This window comes from Bos grunniens, chromosome X (genome assembly GCF_055505025.1).
Source record: "Bos grunniens cultivar Pamir isolate PY7600 chromosome X, Bosgru_T2T1.0, whole genome shotgun sequence".
Lineage (NCBI taxonomy): Eukaryota > Metazoa > Chordata > Mammalia > Artiodactyla > Bovidae > Bos > Bos grunniens.
Window position 1 is genome coordinate 50007877 of NC_141194.1, and position 21968 is coordinate 50029844.

The 21968-nt window shown below is 45.2% G+C and overlaps 2 protein-coding genes and 1 non-coding gene across 11 annotated transcripts in view; 1 reads left to right on the forward strand and 2 right to left on the reverse strand.

Moving 5' to 3' along the window:
- The window catches only part of PFKFB1 (6-phosphofructo-2-kinase/fructose-2,6-biphosphatase 1), a 105566-nt gene extending 101899 nt beyond the window's left edge, over nucleotides 1-3667 (forward strand). For 8 of the 9 annotated variants that reach the window (XM_086388533.1, XM_086388535.1, XM_086388540.1 and 5 more), the window contains 3 exons: nucleotides 2086-2148; nucleotides 2938-3002; nucleotides 3354-3667. In XM_086388533.1, coding sequence (XP_086244659.1) covers nucleotides 2086-2148; nucleotides 2938-3002; nucleotides 3354-3413 — 188 coding nt within the window. In that variant the 3' untranslated portion in view covers nucleotides 3414-3667. Of the gene's footprint in view, nucleotides 1-1844; nucleotides 1968-2085; nucleotides 2149-2937; nucleotides 3003-3353 lie in introns of all 9 variants that reach the window. The other variant, XM_086388542.1, reaches the window with a different exon arrangement.
- Nucleotides 3668-5736: 2069 nt separating this feature from the next.
- Nucleotides 5737-17057, reverse strand: TRO (trophinin). Its single transcript, XM_086388543.1, is given in 17 exon segments — nucleotides 5737-6578; nucleotides 6581-6680; nucleotides 6682-7422; nucleotides 8982-9096; nucleotides 9664-9726; nucleotides 10135-10177; nucleotides 10276-10355; nucleotides 11053-11107; nucleotides 11110-11140; nucleotides 12862-12944; nucleotides 13206-13266; nucleotides 13382-13486; nucleotides 14133-14576; nucleotides 14579-14736; nucleotides 14739-15279; nucleotides 15567-15640; nucleotides 16960-17057. Coding segments are annotated over 16 exon segments (3111 nt in total). The 5' UTR covers nucleotides 15612-15640; nucleotides 16960-17057; the 3' UTR covers nucleotides 5737-6132.
- Nucleotides 9331-9459, reverse strand: LOC147340301 (small nucleolar RNA SNORA11). Its single transcript, XR_015159977.1, has one exon. It is a non-coding gene; the product is annotated as a small nucleolar RNA SNORA11 (small nucleolar RNA).
- Nucleotides 17058-21968: the final 4911 nt, after the last annotated feature.

The window sequence follows — 21968 nt, forward strand, 5'->3', positions numbered from 1 at the left end:
AATTTCTTTTTATTAAAAAATCTGGATATTTTAATTTACGGAGTATCTACACACTGATTACAAATTGCAAGCTAGGGCAGCTGGTCTGGCAAGGGACTATCATGTCACCTCCAGGTGTGAAAGTCTGTTTCTGACATGGAGGCTGAAGTGTTGGCATCTCCAGGATACTGGAGTAAGGATGTGTGAGAACAGTGCAAAGTCATATTTGAAGTATACAATGTCCTGCAGACTTGGATCTTTTCTATGATGCTAGCTTTCAAACAAAGGGCTCTATAATATGGAGTCATCTAGAATTGGAACTGGGGGGACTTGAGAACTTGACATTGGACAAGTAATTTCCTTTGGTTGGTCCTCAATCTCCTCAATGGAAAAAAGGTGACAGGGGATGGGGTAGTGCTGCTGGATTTCTGATGCTGTTCACATCTGTACTGCTCAGTACTATTTCTGAGACTGTGAGGCTGGCCCTGTAACCCTGACTGTGCAGAAGAGGAAATGGAGGCTCTGAGAGATGAAGTGACTTGCCCAAGATCATAGGGCTCAGTGGGGCAGAGAGAGGCACTAATCTCAGGTGCATTCCAGAGGCACCTTATCTCAGACACATGTGGGGTTCATGGGAAGCACATGCATCTCCCATTTGCACACTGCTTTACCCACATACTACCTGCTTTCATGAACAGGCCATGCCAGCTTCTCACAGCTGTCCTAAGAGCTGGCTAGGCAGGACTGGGCACATGCTCTTTACTGCTATTGCTAAGGTAAGGAAACTGAAACTCAGGAAGATGCTGTGACTGAGAACTCAGATCCATAGGACCTCAGAGCTGGGTCCAATCCTGTGCTATAAGAGATAAGATCTTTGAAGACCAGAAAAAGAAAAGGCAGGGTTGAGATCACTTGTCTAGGCAGTGGCAGAACTGGGTCAGAGACCTCAGGCAAGTTGCTTCCCTTCTCTGAATCTGTTTTGTCATGCATGAAGTGAGGAACAGTAACTCCCATAGAGTGTTAGTGAGAACGGAGTAAGGTAGTGGACCAAAAGCACTGGACCCAACACCTGAAGATGATGATGACAAAGGCAAGGAGGAGCAGATTGGTTGCCCAGGAAATCTTATGTGTCAGGAGGCTGGGTGGGCTGTGGCAGGCCTGAAAAGCCTAGCATGACCCTCAGGGCCAGGGAGGCCATGACGGGCGGGTTCTGGCTCAATGAAGGGAGATGGAAAGCTGAATATGTTTCCTGGGTGATCAGGAGGGTGGGTGTTTACAGAGAGGAATGAGAGGTGGGAGTGTCACCACACACCACTACGCATCCCTCGAAGGCAATGGCAGCAGACTGCAGTGGTCAGAGCACACATTTGGGCTCAAAGCAACCTGGGTTCCAGTCCCAGCACTGCCACATTCTGGCTGTGGGACTCAGGGCAAATGTCTTCCCTCTCAGAGCCTCAGGGTCCTCATCCATGGAATGTGCCTGGTCATCTGCTCCCTTGAGGCTATCTGGTGATTGCCGTCAAGGCCACGGAAGTCATTGCGTGCAAATCATCAGGAACTGAACACAAGTGAATCAGTGAATACTTGTCCATCAACAAGAGTCCAGGGAGTCAGAGGGCACAGGCCTGGGCTGGGGAGAAAGCTGCAAGAGCTGCCAAGGTGCATGCACACCTCAGCCAAGGCCCTGGCACATGGTAGGGCCTCAGAAAACACTGGCTGGGACCTGTTGTGACCTTTAGGGTGGGGGACCCCGTGGAAGGACTGAGTATGGGTGGGAGGGAGGCTTGTCTTGGTCTCATGTCTGCCCTGCAGTTGAGGAGGTCGGCCACCTCCACAGTGCCAATCGTTGGTTTCTGGGGACCCAGGGTCTGTCCCCGATCCCCAGTACCTGCAGTCCTCCTTGTTCCTGAGGCCTCTCTGCTCTCTTCCTCCCTCCCCACTGGGCTCTCAGCACTGCCCCCTGAAGAGTGTGGGGGAGCAGGATCCAGGTAAAGACATCCATGGGGAAGGGGGTGGAAGGGAAGAGTGCTTTAACCCTGGAGCCCCAGAGAGGTGGTGACATCCCTAGCATCCTGCCTCTGAAAGCTGCTCTCTCCTCCTTTCCAGATGAGTTGCCTTATCTCAAGTGCCCTCTGCACACAGTGCTCAAACTTACACCTGTGGCTTATGGTGAGTGCCCCCACCTTCATCTGCGGAAAAGTATATAGACGCTATGAGCATGCCTGCAGTGCCTACCATTTGTCCAGCAAAGTCCTAAGAGAAATTCCCTGGGTAGATAGTTAGATGTCTTGGTAGAGGCAGGACTGGTGGTAGCAAGATGACAATGGGGGAAGGACTTAGGTAGCCTCTAAATCTGGGATGTGGTGCCAGCTTTCTCTGTCTCTACCAGAGCACCAATCAGGGCTTCCACAGGTTTTGGGCCTCCTATGCCAGCTCCAAACCCCAATGATACCACCCTCCTCTTTCTTGAGGCTCCCCAGAACTACCTTGTGGCCTTCCACACCTCTGATCTTTCAGTAACCACATAGTTCTCAAAATAAACTTTACCTGGGGTTGGTTGCCCCAAGGTAGTGGCCCCAAGATTCTTTTAGCACTTCAGCAGCTAACACAGCTGGGAGGCTACACAGAGCTCCATCCTTATCACACAGATTAGGTTTCTGTCTCACAGAAAAGACCTGGGGAGTGGGGCAGAGATCATCTGTTCTCAATTCTCATTCCCATTGACAAGGGAGGCTCAGCAAACACTGAGACTATTAGGGGCATAGCCTGCCTTTTAGGCCTGATGCCTTCCCCAGACATCACACAGCTGGTCTAAATTCCCCTCCATAAAGGGCAGCTGTAATCTGCACACAGCATGGAGCTGGGGGTGTGGGTGCTTACGAGGAGAGAGAGTGATACCTCAGGGGAGACCTGTGCTCACCTGGGTGGCTTATGGACGACGGGTTGTTCTTTTCCGAGGCTGCAAAGTGGAGTCCATCTACCTGAATGTGGAGGCTGTAAACACACATCGGGAGAAGCCTGAGGTAGGTAAGGGACTCTGTGGCTCAAGCTGGGGTGTTGTTAAAGCACCCTCCCCTGCAGAAAGGCAGCCCCAGTCCCACAGAGCTTGGGTGTTTCCACCAACATGTAGAAAAACCAGCACCCAGAAATGTAGGAACTGCAGACCAGACTTGAGATACCATAGAGAAGCAGGGCTAGAGCAACCCTGCCTAAAAGGACTCTGGCTGAAGTTCCCCCAGGCTTGCCTAAGGAAAGAGTCAGGATCCAGGCCTGGCTAAAAGAGGGGAGCCTGGCACTGAGAACAAGAGACAGGGAAGGGTCGGGGCTCCAGACTACTGGTTCCTTCCTACTAATACTAGATTCTTTCCTCTCAGAATGTGGACATCACCCGGGAACCTGAAGAAGCCCTGGACACTGTTCCTGCCCACTACTGAGCCCTTTCTTAGACATCAAACTGCCTCTGTCCTTTCTTGGGTTCACATTTAGGAGCTGCTATTATTGCTCTTTTCTTACACTGAGAACACTCTGAACTTGGCCTCACTGGAAGAGACCCACTTCTAGTAAAGAAACTCCAAAATAGGTCTTGATTTCTAGCTATAAACAAGGAGCTGTCTAGCTCAAGATGAAACTTGTTCCTTCTTAATTCCTATTCCCTGATCAATAAAGACTTCCCTTACTGCCTACAAAAGTAGAAAGGAGGTCATTGTGAGGCTTCTCCTACAAGATTTTCTTAAGATCCTGACCTTATGAAATGGCTCTGGTGCTGTGGGGTATGGACTGGATGAGAATTTCCTGGATAAAAGGGCTCTGGAGAAGCATCTCCAAATATGAAGGTGGAGCATCCATGTGCGTGCCTATGGCCTTGTTCCTTGGTGAGCAACATGACTGGGAACATGACACCTTCATCCCTATATTCAAAGAAGAATCTGTACTTAGACCACAGTTCTCCTTTCTTCAACTCTTGTTGCCATCCTGACTGATTTCACTGTCCATATAAATGATCCAAATACCCTGGTCACCTAGTGCCCTGCCCCCTCAACTTCAGTGATCATCTTCCCTTCAGTCAGTCACGCCATGGACCTTGATTGGCATCATCTAGACTTCTTCCCAGTTTGACTTCTTAAATACAAGCATCTCACTATCTGACCACCGGCCCCCTATTCCTTATAACTCTCTGTGTCATCCTCCCACACAGCAAGCATGTATGTAGTATTTCTTGAATGAACAATATTTACCCTTGCACTGCATGGAGTATAAGTCCTTTGATTCGTTCAGTATCTCCCAATCCATCAGTCCTCTCCCTCTTCATTTTCCTTCCATCCCTGGCTGTCTTGGATCCTACTTTCTGTCTCTTCAGCCAATCTCCATGCAGCTACTATGGGCAGGTACCAGCAACCCAGTTGTGAAGATACAGACTCATACACCCCCTGCCTTTTTTTTTCCCTTTTTGTCCTCCCATCACAACCACCAGCAAGACCCAAAACCTTGTATAATCCACATCATTTTTTTTAATTGGGATCTTTTACAGGGTTGGTGATCACTGCTTGAAGCAAATCTATATTTATCTCCTTCCACAGCCACCATTAAATTCTGTTCAAAGTCAGAGCCACTCTCTATTCTCTGGTATTCTATCCATCCCACCTTCTCAAGGATAAGTTGATTCAGTCAGTTCCTGATTATTCCACATCTATATCCTGTCCTTCTCTATTGGCTTTTGCACTTATAGTCTATGCAACATGCTTGGGCCTCTCTCCTATCCCAAGAAAATCCTCTGTTGTTGCCATGTCCACCTCTAGTTATGTCCCTCTCTATCTCCCCATTCGTAGACATCTCAAAATGAAACTGTACTTAATCTCAAGAACCTGCTCTCTTTGCCTTCTGTTCCAGGCTTCCCCTTCTAGATCTTGACTTAGGCTATTTTCTGCTGGTCTGCTATGCTTTCCCCAAGACTCTATCCCACTGAACTCATAGCTTTTATCCCACTGAACACATAGCTTTTAGTCTAAAGCTAGAGCCCACCTTCCCCAAAGAGCTAAGCTGATCTCTAGCTCTTCTAAACCCAAAACGTCACCCACATCAACCTAAGCACATTAAAATACAGAACAAACTGAAATTAATTTTGCAAATTTAAAGCAACTATGATACCAAATATGATAGGACACAAAAACCAGAATTGGCAAACAGATTATTTTCATAGTGTGTCACCCTCAGCTGATTGGTAATATCTGCTAAGACTGCTGCATGGACAAAGATTCCAAGGATGTACCTTGGCTCCATGGGAAGGCCTGCTGCAATTCACTATCAGTATCTATAAAAATGAGATAAACATGGGCTCAGGAGGGCCGAGAGGAGCTACTCCAAGTTCAAGGTCAGGAGGGGCGGCTGTGAGGAGATACCACTTGTCCAAGGTAAGGAGCAGCAGCTGCGCTTTGCTGGAGCAACTATGAAGAGATTCCCCATGTCCAAGGTAAGAGAAACCCAAGTAAGATGGTAGGTGTTGTGAGAGGCATCAGAGGGCAGACACACAAACCATAATCACAGAAAACTAGTCAATCTAATCACATGGACCACAGCCTTGTCTAACTCAATGAAACTAAGCCATGCCGTGTGGGGCCACCCAAGACAGGTGGGTCATGGTGGAGAGGTCTGACAGAATGTGGCCCACTGGAGAAAGGAATGGCAAACCACTTCACTATTCTTGCCTTGAGAACCCCATGAACAGTATGAAAAGGCAAAAAGATAGGAAATAGATGGGGAAACAGTGGAAATAGTGTCAGACTTTATTTTTGGGGGGCTCCAAAATCACTGCAGATGGTGACTGCAGCCATGAAATTAAAAGACGCTTACTCCTTGGAAGGAAAGTTATGATCAACCTAGATAGCATATTCAAAAGCAGAGACATTACTTTGCCAACAAAGGTCCATCTAGTCAAGGCTATGGTTTTTCCAGTGGTTATGTATGGATGTGAGAATTGGACTGTGAAGAAAGCTGAGCACTGAAGAATTGATGCTTTTGAACTGTGGCGTTGGAGAAGAATCTTGAGAGTCCCTTGGACTGCAGTGAGATCCAACTAGTCCATCCTAAAGGAGATCAGTCCTGGGTGTTCAGTGGAAGGTCTGATGTTGAAGCTGAAACTCCAATACTTTGGCCACCTCATGCAAAGTTGACTCCCTGGAAAAGACCCTGATGATGGGAGGGATTTGGGGCAGGAGGAGAAGGGGATGACAGAGGATGAGATGGCTGGACGGCATCACTGACTCGATGGACATGAGTTTGGGTAAAGTCTGGGAGTTGGTGATGGACAGGGAGGCCTGGCATGCTGCGATTCATGGGGTCGCAAAGAGTCGGACACGACTGAGCGACTGAACTGAACTGAACACTGCTGAAGCCAGTGCTAATTCTGACAGCACTGCTAAAACCAGCACTGGTGCTGGGTGTGCCTCCAAAGCCAAGATTGGTGCTGAGTGTATCACCAAAGTTAGTGCAACTGTTGAAAGAGCTGCTAAAGGAGACCTTGGTACTGAGTACACCATCAAAACCAGTACTGGTGCTAGAAGAGCCACCAAAGCAGATACTGGTACTAAGTGTGCCACCAAACTGGCACTAGAACTGAGAGAACCACCATAGTAGCCACTAGTGCTGAGTGTGCCACCTAGGCGAGTGCTGGTGCTAAGTACACCACTAAAGACTGCACTGGTGCCAAAGTGTACTGCCAAGGTTGGTGCTTGTAATGAGTGCATCACTGAAACCAGAAGTGGTACTGAGTGTGCCTCCAAAGCCAGAGCTGGCTCCACCATTGAAACTGGTATTGGTGTTGAGCAGGTCACTGAAACTACAGCTGACCCCACCATTGAAGTTGGCACTGGTGCAAGGTGTGCCACCAAAGCTAATACTGGCTTCACTGCTGAAACTAGAGCTGGTGTTGGCTGTACCACCAAAGCTAATGCTGGCTCCACCACTGAAAGTGGAGCAAGTGCTGGGTGTGCCATCAAAGCAAATGCTGGCTACACTGCTGAAGCTAGCACTGGTGCTGCATGTGCCACCAAAGCTAATACCAGCTCTGCCACCAAAGACATTACCAGGGCTGGGTACACCACTGAAGCTAATACTAGAACCATCGCTATAGCTAGCCCTGGTGCTAGCTTCTCTGCTGAAGTCTATGCTAGCACTGGCGTTTGCATTTTCTTGGGCTCTGGCCTCAATTTCAAGTGAAAATCTGTCCCAGGCCTGAGCACCATCACCTAACTCTTCCTTTGTTAGACAGTTGATATCCATGTCATCCCAATTCCAGGGCCCAGCCATAGCTTCCTCTCTAATCGCCATTTGGGCTTTTGCCTCAGCTCTGGCCTCAGCCTCAGCTATAGCCACAGCTGCAGCTTGGACTTGCATCTCCACTGCTTCCTGGTACTGCACGGCCCAGTCCTTGGGGTCTTTCTTTTGCACCTGAAATGAGAATTACAATCATTATAATAAAAATAACATTTGTAATTATGTATTAAGTACATACCATGGGCTTTGTATAAAACTAAGAGTAGCATTTTTAAAAATTCTTAGTTGTTAGGGCTCTATCATGGATCAGTCCTGAGATCCAATTTCAGTTCTGATAATTTAGGTGCTATGTGACCTTGGACAAGCTACTTAATGTCACTGAGCCTAAATGTCTTCATCTCTGTCTTCATACTGACTCTCTTATCACAAATGAACTGCAAGCTGCCCATCACTGTATACTGCTTTCCCCAGTCAGGGACATCCTGTACCCTTAATATGTCAAGTCAGGACAGCTCTCCTATTACCTTTCATGGTAAGAGATAAGGAGAAATGATAAGAGAGTAAATATGTTATGGATTGAATGCTTTTGTCCCGCCGAAATTAATATGTTGAAGCACCAACCTCGAATGTGACTATATCTGGAGGTAGGGCCTTTCTGGAAGTAAAGTTTAATGATGTCATAATGGTGGGTTCCTGATCCAATAAGATTAGTGTCCTTTTAAGAAGAGCCTCTCCCATTATACAGAGTGAAGTAAGTCAGAAAGAGAAGAACAAATATCATATATTAATGCATACATATGGAATCTAGAAACACGGTACTGATGAACCTATTTGCAGGGCAGCAATGGAGACAACAGACATAGAGAACAGGCTTATGGACATGGAGGGGGTGCAGGAAAGGAGAGGGTGGGACAAATGGAAAGAGTAGCATAGAAACATATGCAGTACCATATATAAAACAGCCAGTGGGAATTTGCTGTATGATGCAGGGAGCTAGACCCAGTGTTCTGTGAAAATCTAGAGGGCTGGGATTGGAGGGAGGTTCAAGAGTAAGGAAACGTGTATACCTATGGCTGCATTTATGTTAATACCAACAAAATAACCAACAAAATATTGTAAGGCAATTATCCTCCAATTAAAAATAAATATTTATTTTAAAAAAGAAGAACTCTCTCTCCACCATGAACACAGCAAGAGTTCATGAATGCATGAACTCTGCAAGCCAGGAGAGGTTTCATTAGAAACTAATGCTCCTGGACCTTAATCTAGGACTTCTAGCCTTCAGGACTATAACAAAATGTTTCTGTTTGTTTTTTTTTTTTTTTAATTTTTTATATTTATTTATTTGGCTGCACCAGGCTTTAGTTGTAGCATGTGAGTGAATTCTTAGTTGGGGCATGTGGGACCTAGTTCCCTGGCCATGGATTGAACCCCAGCCCCCTGCATTGGGAGCGTAGAGTCTTAGCCACTGGACCACCAGGGAAATTCCTGTTTCTGTTGTTTAAACTACTCAGTTTATGATATTTTGTTATAGCAGTTAAGGAGACTAATATAAATTATGAATAATGAATGAAATGATGTAAACTTTATGTCAAGCAGCATTCTGGGACATAAATTAAGTTCCATATGTTTATATATGAACTGCAGGCTACCGTGTACCTGTCCATTCTGTACACTGCCTGCCCCAGCCATATTACCCTTAATATGCCAAGTAAGGGAAGCTCTTCCATTACCTTGCAGGCAAACTTGAGAACTTTCATCTTGCTAGTCTCATGGTAGGAGCGCAAGCCCCAGAAGAACTCATATTCAGGTGGTCTGCTGTTGGGGACCCTCTTGTATTCCAGGTACCTTGGAGAAAGGAAATAAAACTTGCTTCTAACCAAGCAAACCTGTTGTCTAACCACTTGGTTACAGGTGGCAACCTCCTCCAATCAAGTACTAAACTCAGCTCCTGGAGAAGGATATCCAAAGCCCTCCTTCCCTAGACTAACTCCAAAACAAATTTCATGATCTTAACCTCCAATATCGAGCCATTTCCCATTGGCTCTGTACAAAGCAGTCACTTGGTGTTACAGGGGAGGCATGTATAGGGTATGGTGTCACAGGGAGGCCAAAGTATTCTGCCACCTGTGAGGGGTAAACCCAAGTTTCTATTGGGTGTGTTGTAAACAGAGAAGCCATTCTCTGGGCATTCTGCTCTGAGCACACCCCATAGCAAGGGTTTTGTGTTTGGTCTGGCCCAGCCCTGGTATGGTCCACCATGGTAATTGTGGACCAGACTCACTTAGTTCTAGGAAACATAATGCCCATATGTCTAAAGTTAGTGTAAGAAAAGGGCTGAACAAGCAATTTCTGGACCAGACTGGCATACCCAGAACACTTCAGGTCCTGACAAAGCCCCCAAACACCACTTACTTTTGCTTCACAAACTCATCTGTGATGAGCTTCCTCACTTCCCCTAAGAGTGAGTGCCTTATCCTGACAATGGGAAAAATAACCCATGAACCAAGATCAGATCTTCCCACATGGGGGTAGAGGCATTTCCCAATGTGGAAGAGACCTGTCTAGTACATGAGGCCATCTCAATTAAGTCAGGAAAGTAATGAACACAGGATCACTAGAAGCAGGCAGCTGAGGTCAGATGGTTCTTATCAGGGATGCCCCTAAGGTCTATCTTATATATCAGATTAGAACAGAAAGAGGACATAGGAGAAAGAGGAAGCAGAGAGTTCAGGACCATTTCCCTATCCACCCAAGTCAGAACTCTGGACCCAGTCCAGCACATCTGCCCACCCCACCAGACCACCAGACTGATGCAATCCTGGGACCATTCTCTCTTGCCAAAGGACAACACGGACAGCAAGCACTGACAGAGGCCAGTCATACCCAGGGCACAGCCCCAACTTGCACAGCACCTCCCAGATGACAGCTGCAAGGGGAGGCAAAAGGAAACAGGGATAGAAATGAACGTGTGCAATTTTGACCATGACCCCCTCCTCCAATTCAGCTGCCAACCCAGCCACTTACCCTCATTGGCCTTGTTGCCATTCATAAAAATGACACTCAGAATCACCATGAGAAGATCTAGTTTGGGTGTGCCCTTGGTCCTAGGGAAATAATGGGACAGAGAGAAGGTTTACATCCAGCAGCCATCTGAAAAACAAAACAAAACATACACCAGCTTGCTCACTAGGCTAGCTTCTCCCAGATTCTTCAGATATGGGAGAATTCTGCTCAGTCTATGCTTCAAGCTCTATATGATCCTGGGAAAGGCACTTAAGGCTTTGAGCCTAGTCTCCTATTCATAAAATGGGAAAATTACATTCTCCTCTCCCCAAGTTACTGAGAGGATAGAATGCTTGTCAGTCTGGTATGATCCAGGCACCCAGCCAATGTGAGTTCCTTCTTTCTCTTCCAGACCCCTCAGTTCCAAGAGAAATCTAGGCACAGCCCCACTGATGCTCCTGCCCATCAATCATCATGATTCACCCACACCAGGAAGCCTTCCCTTGAGAACCACTCTACCAAGCCTGATAGGAAGAGACAGGGAAGCTTCTAGAGAAATAGAAAATCTGACAGTAGGAGTAACCCAGGCTTTTACACCCTCCAGACAATCATAAAGGAGCACTACTCCTGTGTGCAGGGCTCCAACTATGAGTGGATGATAGAAAATGGGGTTTTAGGCTCTGTCTTTCCTGACTTCCTAAGGGGATGTGGGGAAGGAAAAGACAAGGATGGAGTAGTACCATGAACAAAAAAAAAGCAGAGAAGCCTCCCTACCACTGCAGCCCTTTCCCAGCTTACATTCTCAGTATGCCTGTAGAGGATTCCTGAATGCTAATGAGAATATACAAGCTGCTTTATCAATTTCCTTCAGATTGACTCAAAACATCTGCCAAGTAAAAGAATAGCGTGTGAGATCACAAAATTCAGCCTAGGCATCAATGAGCTGGCTGAGCATCCCACAGTTCCCTGTTGACCTAGGATTTGTGAGTGTGTGTGAGAAATCAGTAAGATAATGCATAGAAAGCATTTAGCTAAGTGGCCAGCACACAGCAAACAAATAACAAACGTATTATTGTTACCAAATCATCTTTATGATTAATGGGACTCTATACGTGAACTGTGAACTTCCAGATGTTCAAGCTGGTTTTAGAAAAGGCAGAGGAACCAGAGGTCAAATTGCCAATATCCGCTGCATCATGGAAAAAGCAAGAGAGTTCGAGAAAAACATTTATTTCTGCTTTATTGACTATGCCAAAGCCTTTGACTGTGTGAATTACAATAAACTGTGGAAAATTCTTCAAGAGATGGGAATACCAGACCACCTGACCTGCCTCTTGAGAAACCTATATGCAGGTCAGGAAGCAACTGTTAGAACTGGACATGGAAAAACTGACTGGTTCCAAATAGGAAAAGGAGTACGTCAAGGCTGTGTATTGTCACCCTGCTTATTTAACTTATATGCAGAGTACATCATGAGAAACGCTGCGCTGGAAGAAGCATAAGCCGGAATCAAGATTGCCGGGAGAAATATCCATAACCTCAGATATGCAGATGACACCATCCTTATGGCAGAAAGTGAAGAGGAACTAAAAAGCCTCTTGATGAAAGGGAAAGAGGAGAGTGAAAAAGTTGGCTTAAAGCTCAACATTCAGAAAACAAAGATCATGGCATCTGGTCCCACCACTTCATGGGAAATAGATGGGGAAACAGTGTCAGATTTTATTTTTCTGGGCTCCAAAATCACTGCAGATGGTGACTGCAGACATGAAATTAAAAGACACTTACTCCTTGGAAGGAAAGTTATGACCAACCTAGATAGCATATTCAAAATCAGAGACATTACTTTGCCAACAAAGGTCCATCTAGTCAAGGCTATGGTTTTCCCAGTGGTCATGTATGGATGTGAGAGTTGGACTGTGAAGAAAGCTGAGTGCCAAAGAATTGATGCTTTTGAACTGTGGCGTTGGAGAAGACTCTTGAGAGTCCCTTGGACTGCAAGGAGATCCAACCAGTCCATTCTGAAGGAGATCAGCCCTGGGATTTCTTTGGAAGGAATGATGCTGAAGCTGAAACTCCAGTACTGTGGCCACCTCATGTGAAGAGTTGACTCATTGGAAAAGACTCTGATGCTGGGAGCAATTGGGGGCAGGAGGAGAAGGGGACGACAGAGGATAAGAGGACTGGATGGCATCACTGACTCAATGGACGTGAGTTTGAGTGAACTCTGGGAGTTGGTGATGGACAGGGAGGCCTGGCGTGCTGCGGTTCATGGGATTGCAAAGGGTCGGACACGACTGAGCGACTGAACTGAACTGAGGGGGACAGAGAATGGGAAATGGAAGGGAGAAGTGAATATCTGAAATATACTACAGGATGTGTCCAGCAGTGAACAGAAGCCAGGATTGAGTTGGATGGCTTGAGTCTTAGCTGTACCTGCTGTGTGACCCCAAGCTAGTCTGTGCCTCTCGCTAGGCCACCATCTGCTCATCTGCATGGGGATGGGGCTGAATTAGTCAGTCTCTGTGGTTCCCTGCAAAGGGATGTGTACATCTTTGTTCCATTCAAGAGTTCCCCATTGTGCCCATCCCCCAGAGGATACCCCTTCACCTTCTCCAGAGCGTAGCTTGCTTGTTCAATGATCTCTGAGAAATATTCATCATATTCTTGGATGACATCCTTCAGCATGTCTGCAGGAAGGGAGAGAAGGGAACAATTGGGATGAGAAGGGGCCACAGAGGCTATAGTCCTTTTGCCAGCCCAGTGGGGTCAGTATAGTCTGAGTCCTGAACTGTGTTAATGGGAGATGCCAGCCATGACAGAGTGTGAAAAGGGCAGGGGGGGACATGTGAGAGAATGAAGAGGCCATAAAACTAAATGATTACTCCCATGGCAGAGAGGAGAGGGGAGTAGAAAGGACAGCTTAGGGAGGAGGGTTGGTATGACTCTATCTGAGTGGTTGATGGGGATCTTTGTCTGGTCCTTAATCAACAGGTATTTCACCAACTTATTTGCCTGGGAGAAGAGGAATACATGGGGAGATCTCAATATGTTTTCATAAAACTTAGAAGAATGGCAGAGAAGAGGGCAGGTGAAGAAGAGAAAAGACTGAGCAGCATTGGATTCTTACCCTTTCTTGCAAAATGGCCACATCTCGGGATAGCAGAGGCCTCTGGCTCCATGGGATCCACCTATAATTACCAACACCTCTCTCATCCTTGTTCAGATTCTTGGACTACATCATCAGAAAGAAGGAAGATCCAAAATCACCAGCTGAAAGAGATGGCTTTGTCTCCTCACGCTGTCCCCTAAACCTTCCCTATAGTGGGTCCTGACTTTACCATTAACCACACTGAGTCCTAGATTTATCTTTTACTGTCTTCCAGGTAGGAGTTTTATTTTCCTGCTACACAGGAGCAATCCAAGGGCAGGGTCTGGTTATTTCTCTCTTTTTTTGGCCACCACTGGCTCTACAAGCTGTACCCCTTCAACAAGTCACTTCACCTCTCTGGGACTTGGTTTTCTTATCTGCAAAACTGGGACCTAGCTGGCACAAGTTACTTTAAAACATAAAAATATATCCTGTGTAACTATACCTAACACAAAGCCTGACACATTCTAACTACTGTATAAGTACAAGTTGAATTATATCTGGGTTGTATCTAAGTGTATCGATGTCTTATTTCCACACCAATCTGTGAACTGCCAAGGAGCAGTAACTACATCCCAATCTTCTCAGAATCTCACATAGCCTGTATGAATGCAGGGACTGGCTCAGAGTATAAAGACTCAGTAAACTTTTATAGAACAAATAAACAAACCAGGAGGAAAGCAATGGAAAAGAAGTACAAAGTTAAGGATGGTGATGTCAGAGATCTCACCTTTTGGTTCCTCTTTCCCTGGGTCCTAGTTGTGGGCTCCAAACTAAACTGAGCCAGGTAGTCATCTGCCAGGGCCTGGACAGAAGCAGCAACCTGAGTCTCAAGAGAACTTATGTGGGTCTGAGAGGTATCCATCTTGGCCTGGATCCCTTGGTCAACTTGAGTCTGGCTTTTGGTTGTTTGGGTCTTAGTGTCAACTTTCTGACCCCTGTACCCTCTCTTGACCCAGAGGGTGGCTGCTAGGGGTTGGTTTGTGACCATTTGACTGGCAGGTAGGGCCTCAGAGATCTCACAGGCAGATTTTGGGCCTTCGTAGACAACTTTCTTGCCCTTGGATTTTGGGGGCCAGATAGCTGCTGCTGAGGCCTCAGTCTGCCTGGTAGCTATCTCAGTGGCATCTGAGGCCTCCGGGAGCTCAGTATCAGTATTTGTGCCCTTAACAATAAAATTGCCTTCTTGGCTTTAGAGCCTTTCTTAGTTCGGATGGAGGTAATTTGGCTGTGGGTGGTAGCTGTGTAAATAGTGGATGGAGCCAGTGAGATATCAGTGGCACTAGCTATGACCTTATTATCAGCCTTCTTAGCCCTGGAAACTTCTTTAGGCGGGTGGGGCCTAACAAAGCTTGAGAATTGGCTGACTCATTGGCAATTGGAGCCTGGATAGTCTGAAGAACGACTAGCAGGTTTAGGGTCTGCAAGGGTAACTTGATCTGTGTAGTGACACTCTCACTGTCAATTGGAAATTGGGAACATTGGGTTGCCTTAGCAGTAACTTTTTTTGTCTTGTTAGATTTCGTAGACTAAGCAGTGAATGAAGAAGCCTGAGTATTGGCTACCTCAGTGGTAGCTGAAGCCTGGTTGATCTGGAGAATGACTGGCAGATTTAAAGCTGGAAAAGTTACTTTAAACTTGGTGGTGGGAATCACACTGGCAGATGGAACTGGAGGGTCAGTCTTAGTAATAGCCTTAATAGGGGCCTTCTTGGTCTTGCTTTTCTTCAGCTGGTTGGCAACTGGTGGGTCCATGGCCAGAGGGTCCTTGGTTGCTGCCAAGAGGGTATGTATCAGCAAGACACTGTCTTCTGTTGTCTCAGCCTGTACATCTGGAGGGAAGTGAAGCCCTAGGCTCACAGTGGGAAGCAGAGGGCCCTACACACTTAAGACTATGATGTATTGAGCCATCTGGCCTCCCTAGAGCCCACCCTTTCTAAAAAAAACCTCCCCCTCCTTTGAACGATTGATTGAAGGGGAGAGTAAAGAAAGAGAAAGGGAGCAAGAAATAGGCAGGTTTTCCTCACCTCGTCCTCCACCATGCAAGGGAGGACTGAAACAGGTTAGGTAGGGAGTTATGCAACCACAGAGTGGTAGGGGCTCAACAGCAGTAAATGAACTCAGAATAGGGTAGATGGCCTTCAGAGAATGCAGAGAGGCCTCACCTGGAACAGGGTCATCTTATAATTGGAGTCATTTCTCCTATCCATTTTTCTGGAGGGCCAAGAAACAGCTGAGCCTGATGGGAAGGGGCTTGAGTTAGGAAAGAATGAGAGGGAGGTGGAGATTTGTATGGCCTCCTGCCAATCCTAAGGAAGGGGTTCTTATCAAACCTTGAACCCCAAACCCTACAACTACTGGGTTCTCATACCTAGAAACCCAGATGGTCTGGCTTCCAAATCCTAGCTCCTTTTGCTTCCAAGAAACAGCAAGTCAGTTCTCCGACCCCTTCCCCTTTACCCTACACAGGCCCCTTACTGCAACTCTATAGTGCGCATGTGCACCAACCAGAGGTGTAGGGGCAACCGCTGGCGCTGAGCGCTCACTTGCTTTGGTGGACTGAACTGTGACCACCTGAATCCCACATAAGGTCTCTGCTCTCAGAGCAGCTGAACATCTGGACTCCACCCGTGACAAACTCTTTCTAACTGCATCTCATCTCATTCGAACCCTTCTCCCAACACCTCCTCCTCCACCTCCGCTCTGCAGTACCTCTTCTTACAGCTTCTTACAGCCCCTTCCCGCCCCCAACACCATCCACCTCTCCTCTGTAGTACAGTGGTGCACCGCACTGCCCCTTTTCGAAACGCCCCCTCCCTCCACTCTACAGTACTACCCCGCACCTCTTCGTCCCTTTACACGCTCCCTCCCTCCGCTCTGCAGTAAGTCCCTGCACGCCCCCTCCCCAGCACTGCTTTCCTACTTCTATGTCTGCTAGTGACCATCCCGCCCTTACTACAAACACGGTTGCCTCGCCCATAAATCCAACGATATCAGGCTTTTGTGTGATCCTTGTTCCCAAACGCTACCAGGTTCTGTCCCTTTCCTTTTCAAACCGGTATCAACCGGGTCCTAGCCCCTCTTTTCTCCCCTCCGAGCCCGTTCATTTCAGTTATTCAATAGGGATTCTACCCCTTCGTTTATCCACCTCCAAATCGCTACATTCTGTGGCCCAAACCAGGTCCTGCAACCTTTCTCCATTTAACAAAGGCCCTCATTGCCTATCTCCCTGCTAAATTGGATTCTGTTCCTTTCTTTCTGTGCCCTGAGCGATTTCTCCATCTCATTTTTCTGCAGTCTCAACCGGATCTGCCTCCCTCCTTTGGCACCCCTAACAGAATCTAGACCTCTCCTTTCCATTGCCCAAAAGAAATTCTAACCTAACTCCCTTGCTATCTGAGTAAAGGCACCTCTAAATCCGACCACTTCCATGAGTTTAGCGACTGTATCTTCAGCGGATTTCCTTCAAACCTTAGGGGAATGTGGAGTCAAGCACGTTGAAACCCCAGCCTGGAGGTCCCCACAAGCTCTTCAGTATAGCAGGGCACTTTAGCTCACCTCTCCAGTCCAGAAAGCGTCCTGTCTCCAAGCCTCTTCTTAGGTCTGTGCCTTGCTTCTCCCCATCCCCAGCCGGAAGTGACCCTGCCTCTTTCCGCCTCCAGAGGGGTCTCCTTCACAGCCTGTCAGCCTCCTCCCACACTCCCTGCTTCCAGCTTTCCTTTCTCCCCATGTGATCTCTTTTCTGCTTACTACCTCTTATTCAGCAATCATTCTCTTGTGTTCTCCTTTTGATTTCTCTATCCCCACCCCGTATCCCCATTCCTATTTGACTCCTCTGTTCTCCCTAGGACCATACTTCTCTGGGCTCCCACACCAATGCTTTCTACAGCCCCCTCTATGCCAACACTAATTACATAGTGTGTTGTGTGTCTGGGTCTCTCGCCCCAGGAGCTGCTCTGGGGTAAGATATTAGATCTTATTCATTTCTATTGCTCAAGCAGGACAAAGTTAAGACATTTAGAGGTTTTAAACGCTAAGAGTTAGGGTGCCCCGGCATCATATGTAATTCAGAATAGAAACAGTAAATGTAACGTCTACCAATTTTTTTATTTATCCCCTAATGACTATATTAATGCTTTTAATGCATATCCACTTGGCTGAAAACTTTTACTGGGGCTGTGTCTTTACTGGTACACTAAGCAAGTGCTTAGCCTGTCTCTCTTGTGGAATGGAGCACTGCTCCCCAGTGCAGAAAAAGTTCTTCTCAGGCATTCATTTGCTCAATCATTAATTATTTGTTGAGCACAGTTGTGTCAAGGCCCTTGTTGGATGTTGGGCAAAGAAAAACAAGTAAGATAGGACCCCTGCCCTCGAAGAACTCATATCTATTCTTAAGCTCTAAAACACCCACGTGGGAGAGACTAGTATTATCATCATCCCACAGTTGACAAAACTAATGTCCAAGAGTTGACACATCTTGTCTGAAGGCACATGGTCACCATGTGATGGAACACATCACATGTATGTAACATCAACCAAGGTGATGGAACACATCACATGTATGTAACATCAACCAAGGTGATGGAACACAAGGTGATGGAACCAAGATACGAACCCACATCTGGTTGATTTCGAAGCCTAACACTCACTGTGTCTGACACTGACACTCACTGTCTGATACTTGGCACTACAGATGGGAAGAGGAGAGAACCCACATTGGCCCTGTACTCCCCTCCATGTTCTTCCTCTCATTTCTCTTGACCATCCCAACACCCCATCTATCTGCCCCCTTCCCTCCCTCTCTCCAGTCTTCTCCTCTCCTTCTCCCATTTCTTCTTTCCCTTCATTTACTTTCTGTTTCTCTCATTCACTGGTGAGTTTCCCATGAATGGGAATGGAGTTTCCTCCATGTGCCAAAACCCATACTATGCACTGGACATCCAAAACTAGATGAGATTCACACCCCGTCCTTGAAGATTTCTCCGTTTGGCTGGGGTGCATAAGAATATAATGTCACTGAAGAATCCCAGAGCAGGGTACTGAGGGTCTCACAGAGGAAATCACCACCTGGAAGGCAGTGAAATCTTCCATATATGGTATATTTGAGCTGGGTGGGTCCTGTGGGAGGAATAGGACATTGGCAGAAGAGAAGGGGAGAAGGAATAGTTCTTGTAGGACTGCAGGCTCTGAGGAGCCTCTGCTGAGTGTAGGGGCACATGTGATGGTGGCAGATGGGTCTCTGCTCCTATGCACCTGTTTCCCATCTGCTCCACTCACACAGAGACCCTCAGAGTCATGTTTCAAACACATAGCTGCCCAAATCTGTAGCTACCAAGGGTTCCCTTGACTGGCAGGTTTAAATCCAAGCTCCTTAGCCTATCATTTGTTCAAGGCCCTCCATGATTGGCCTCTGCCAAGCTCACATGCCTCAGTCACAATTGGATGACTCATGTTCTGCATTCTGCCAATGCCACACCCTTGTTCAGAATGTTCCTCTACCTGGAATGTCTTTGTTCCCCTCTCCCACACACCATGCCTGCCTATAAAAGATCTGCCTTCCTATAAAGACTGGCACAAATGCTGCTTTCTCCAAAATAAGCTTCTGAGACTACTCTAAGTTTAGTTAGTCTTTCCTTCCCCCTTAGTCTTTTGTATGACTCTGTCAGAGCACTTAATAAACTGGGTGAGAGCTCTGTGTTTACTGGTTTATTCTCTGTCCTGCCTTCTGGATGGTGAGCTTCTTGTGGATCCATCATGCAGAACTGGTTCATCTCCGAGACCCCAGAACTTGTGTCCTGACTCACAGAATAGACATCAGAACAAAATATTACATTTCCTCTTCTTCTTCATTCCTCTTGTGCTATTTCACTCTCTCCTCCTTTTATTTCATTTTTTTCATTGCCACTTTTTTTTTTACATTAAGCCATACCTAAATCTGCTGCTATCCCCGAACTTTCCTAATATATATTACAACAACACCAGCCTTTTTTAATTCAGTTGAATTTTCTGTTTGCAGTCAAAAGCATATACAGAAATTGGTACCAAGTTTTTAAGGGCAGAAACTTCTGCAAAGGGAACAGATTAGAAAAGTACAGAGAATGAGGGTATGTTGACTACATCTAAGAATCCTCAAAAAAAAGAAACTACTAAAAAGAAATAAAGCAGAACTTGAGACTGGCTTGATTAGAAACCAATAAGCATTAATTAGGGAAATGAAATTACCATAAAATAAAATACCACTTTATTAAATTAGTAAAAGCTAAAATAATCTTTTAAAAAGGAAGTTTGATAACACATACTGTTAGGGAGAGTATCAGAATATAGGCAATCCCATTCAGTATTTGTGGGAGTATACACTTGTACAACTATGATATCTAATAAAATTAAAGGTAAATAAATGTATAATCCCCAATTCCACTATTATGTAGTATCCAAGAGAAACATGTTCCTAATAACCCATGAAAATGAATTTTTATTGCAACATTGTTTTTAATAGAATTAGAACACTATCCCAAATTTAAAACAAAGAAATAGGCAATTTTGATAAGTAAATTGTACGATAGTTATTCAATGGGATACTATGCAACAGTTCAATATGTATCAAAATGGATATTTACCTACTATATATTTGTGCTAAGTTGCTTCAGTTATGTCCATGTATGATAGTCTTTGCTCAGTATTGTACAATTTATATACATGTGAAAGTATGCTATACATTTTTATGGATACATACATATACAGTAATAGTGTAAAATATACACAGGAAGGGAAATAGTTATGGGATTTGGAAAGAGATACAGAAGCATCTTTAACTCTAAAATATTTTATGTAATAAAAATACATAAATCTAACTGGGCTTGGTAGGCATTGAGATCATAGAAACTAGTAGTCAGGGATTTTTCTCATTAGTTAGTGCCTACGTCATACAGGTTGCTATATTTTGAATGTCACCTTTGGAAACAACTTTATAAAATGTTAGGATTTGATAGGAAGCAAGTGTATATGTTATAGTTTGTACATCAGTGTATAAAATTTCAGCTTGAATATTAGCTGTGCTATCAATCAATTTATATATAAATTTGGGAGACACTAAAGTTTTATAGTGCTATATCATCCTATTCTTAAATATGGTATATCTATCCATGTATTCAGGTTACCTTTTATGTATTTCACAATAAAACCTAAAATTTTATGAAAAGACACAACTGGTTAATTATCAGCATAGTGTTGCATAAAAGTAAATATTGAATGAGATATAAATATAGGATGATATTTAAAATATAGTGCTCTTGGGAGACCCAATTCTGCAATGGAAGTGTAAGCCTCCCTAGAAACCACATCCCCCATTAATTACACCTATAAACACTGGACAAAATTTTAGAAAGAAAAAATCTCACTTGAGGACTCTGAGAAGTAACCAAAAAGGAGGCAAATGATGAAAAAGAGTGAAAACATAAGAGAGTAAGGTATCCAGGTTTTTTTCTTTCACAGCCTTGTAAGTTAAGGATTTATTGTGGATTAGAGAAGCACATGTAGCTGAAACTCTGATGAAAAACCTGCCATTTTTCTGGCCAGAAGAACCTTGCAAAGGAGCATGAGTATGATGCAGTGCAAAAGAGAAATCTCAGAAGGAAAAGAGACAGAGAAAGTATCCCATATCTTTGGATAAAACCACTCTTACTGAACAATGCATGTGCAGAAAGTAACCAACAAGCAAATCAAAGCCGTTGAGAAATGAACTGAGATTTGAATCACAAAAATCTCAGCCTGAACTCTGAACCGCACATGCACACACATATCCAAATCAGCAAATAAAAGGCCTTGAGAGCTAAACTGAGATTTTAATTATGGTATAGAAAAGATAATGCAGAACTGATGGCCAGAATCTAACCAAGTAAATTGCCTACTAAAAGAAAAGTATCGTTTTTCAGCAGATTATAAAAGAACAAAGAGTCTACACAAAACATTTTCAATGTCCAGGATAAGCAGAAAATTACTTAGTATCCAAGAGTGAGAAAATATGTCCCCTTCTAAAGGGAAAACAAAATCATCTGATACCAAACAAGAAGAGATTCAGATATTAGAATTATGAGGAGTAACATTAAAGCAGCTATTACAGTTATATTCCATAAGGTACAGAAAGGGCTTCCCAGGTGGCGCTAATGGTAAAGAATCCTCCTGCCAATGCAGGAGACATAAGAGATGCAGGTTAGATCCCTGGGTTGAGGAGCTCCCCTGGAGTAGGAAATGGCAACCCACTCCAGTATCCTAGCCTGGACAATCCTATGGACAGAGGAGCCTGGCGGGCTACAGTCCATAGGGTTGCAAAGAGTTGGACACAACTGAAATGACTTAGCACACATGCAACGTACAGGAAAACACACTTGTGATGAATGAAGGAAAAACAAATCTCAGAAGAGAAATAGAAATTGTAAGAAAGAACCAAATGTAAATTTTGGAACTGAAAACACAGTATCATGTACGACCCATGGCTGATTTATGTTGATGTATGGCAAAAACCAGCACAATATTGAAAAGTAATTAGCTTCCAATTAAAATAAATTAAT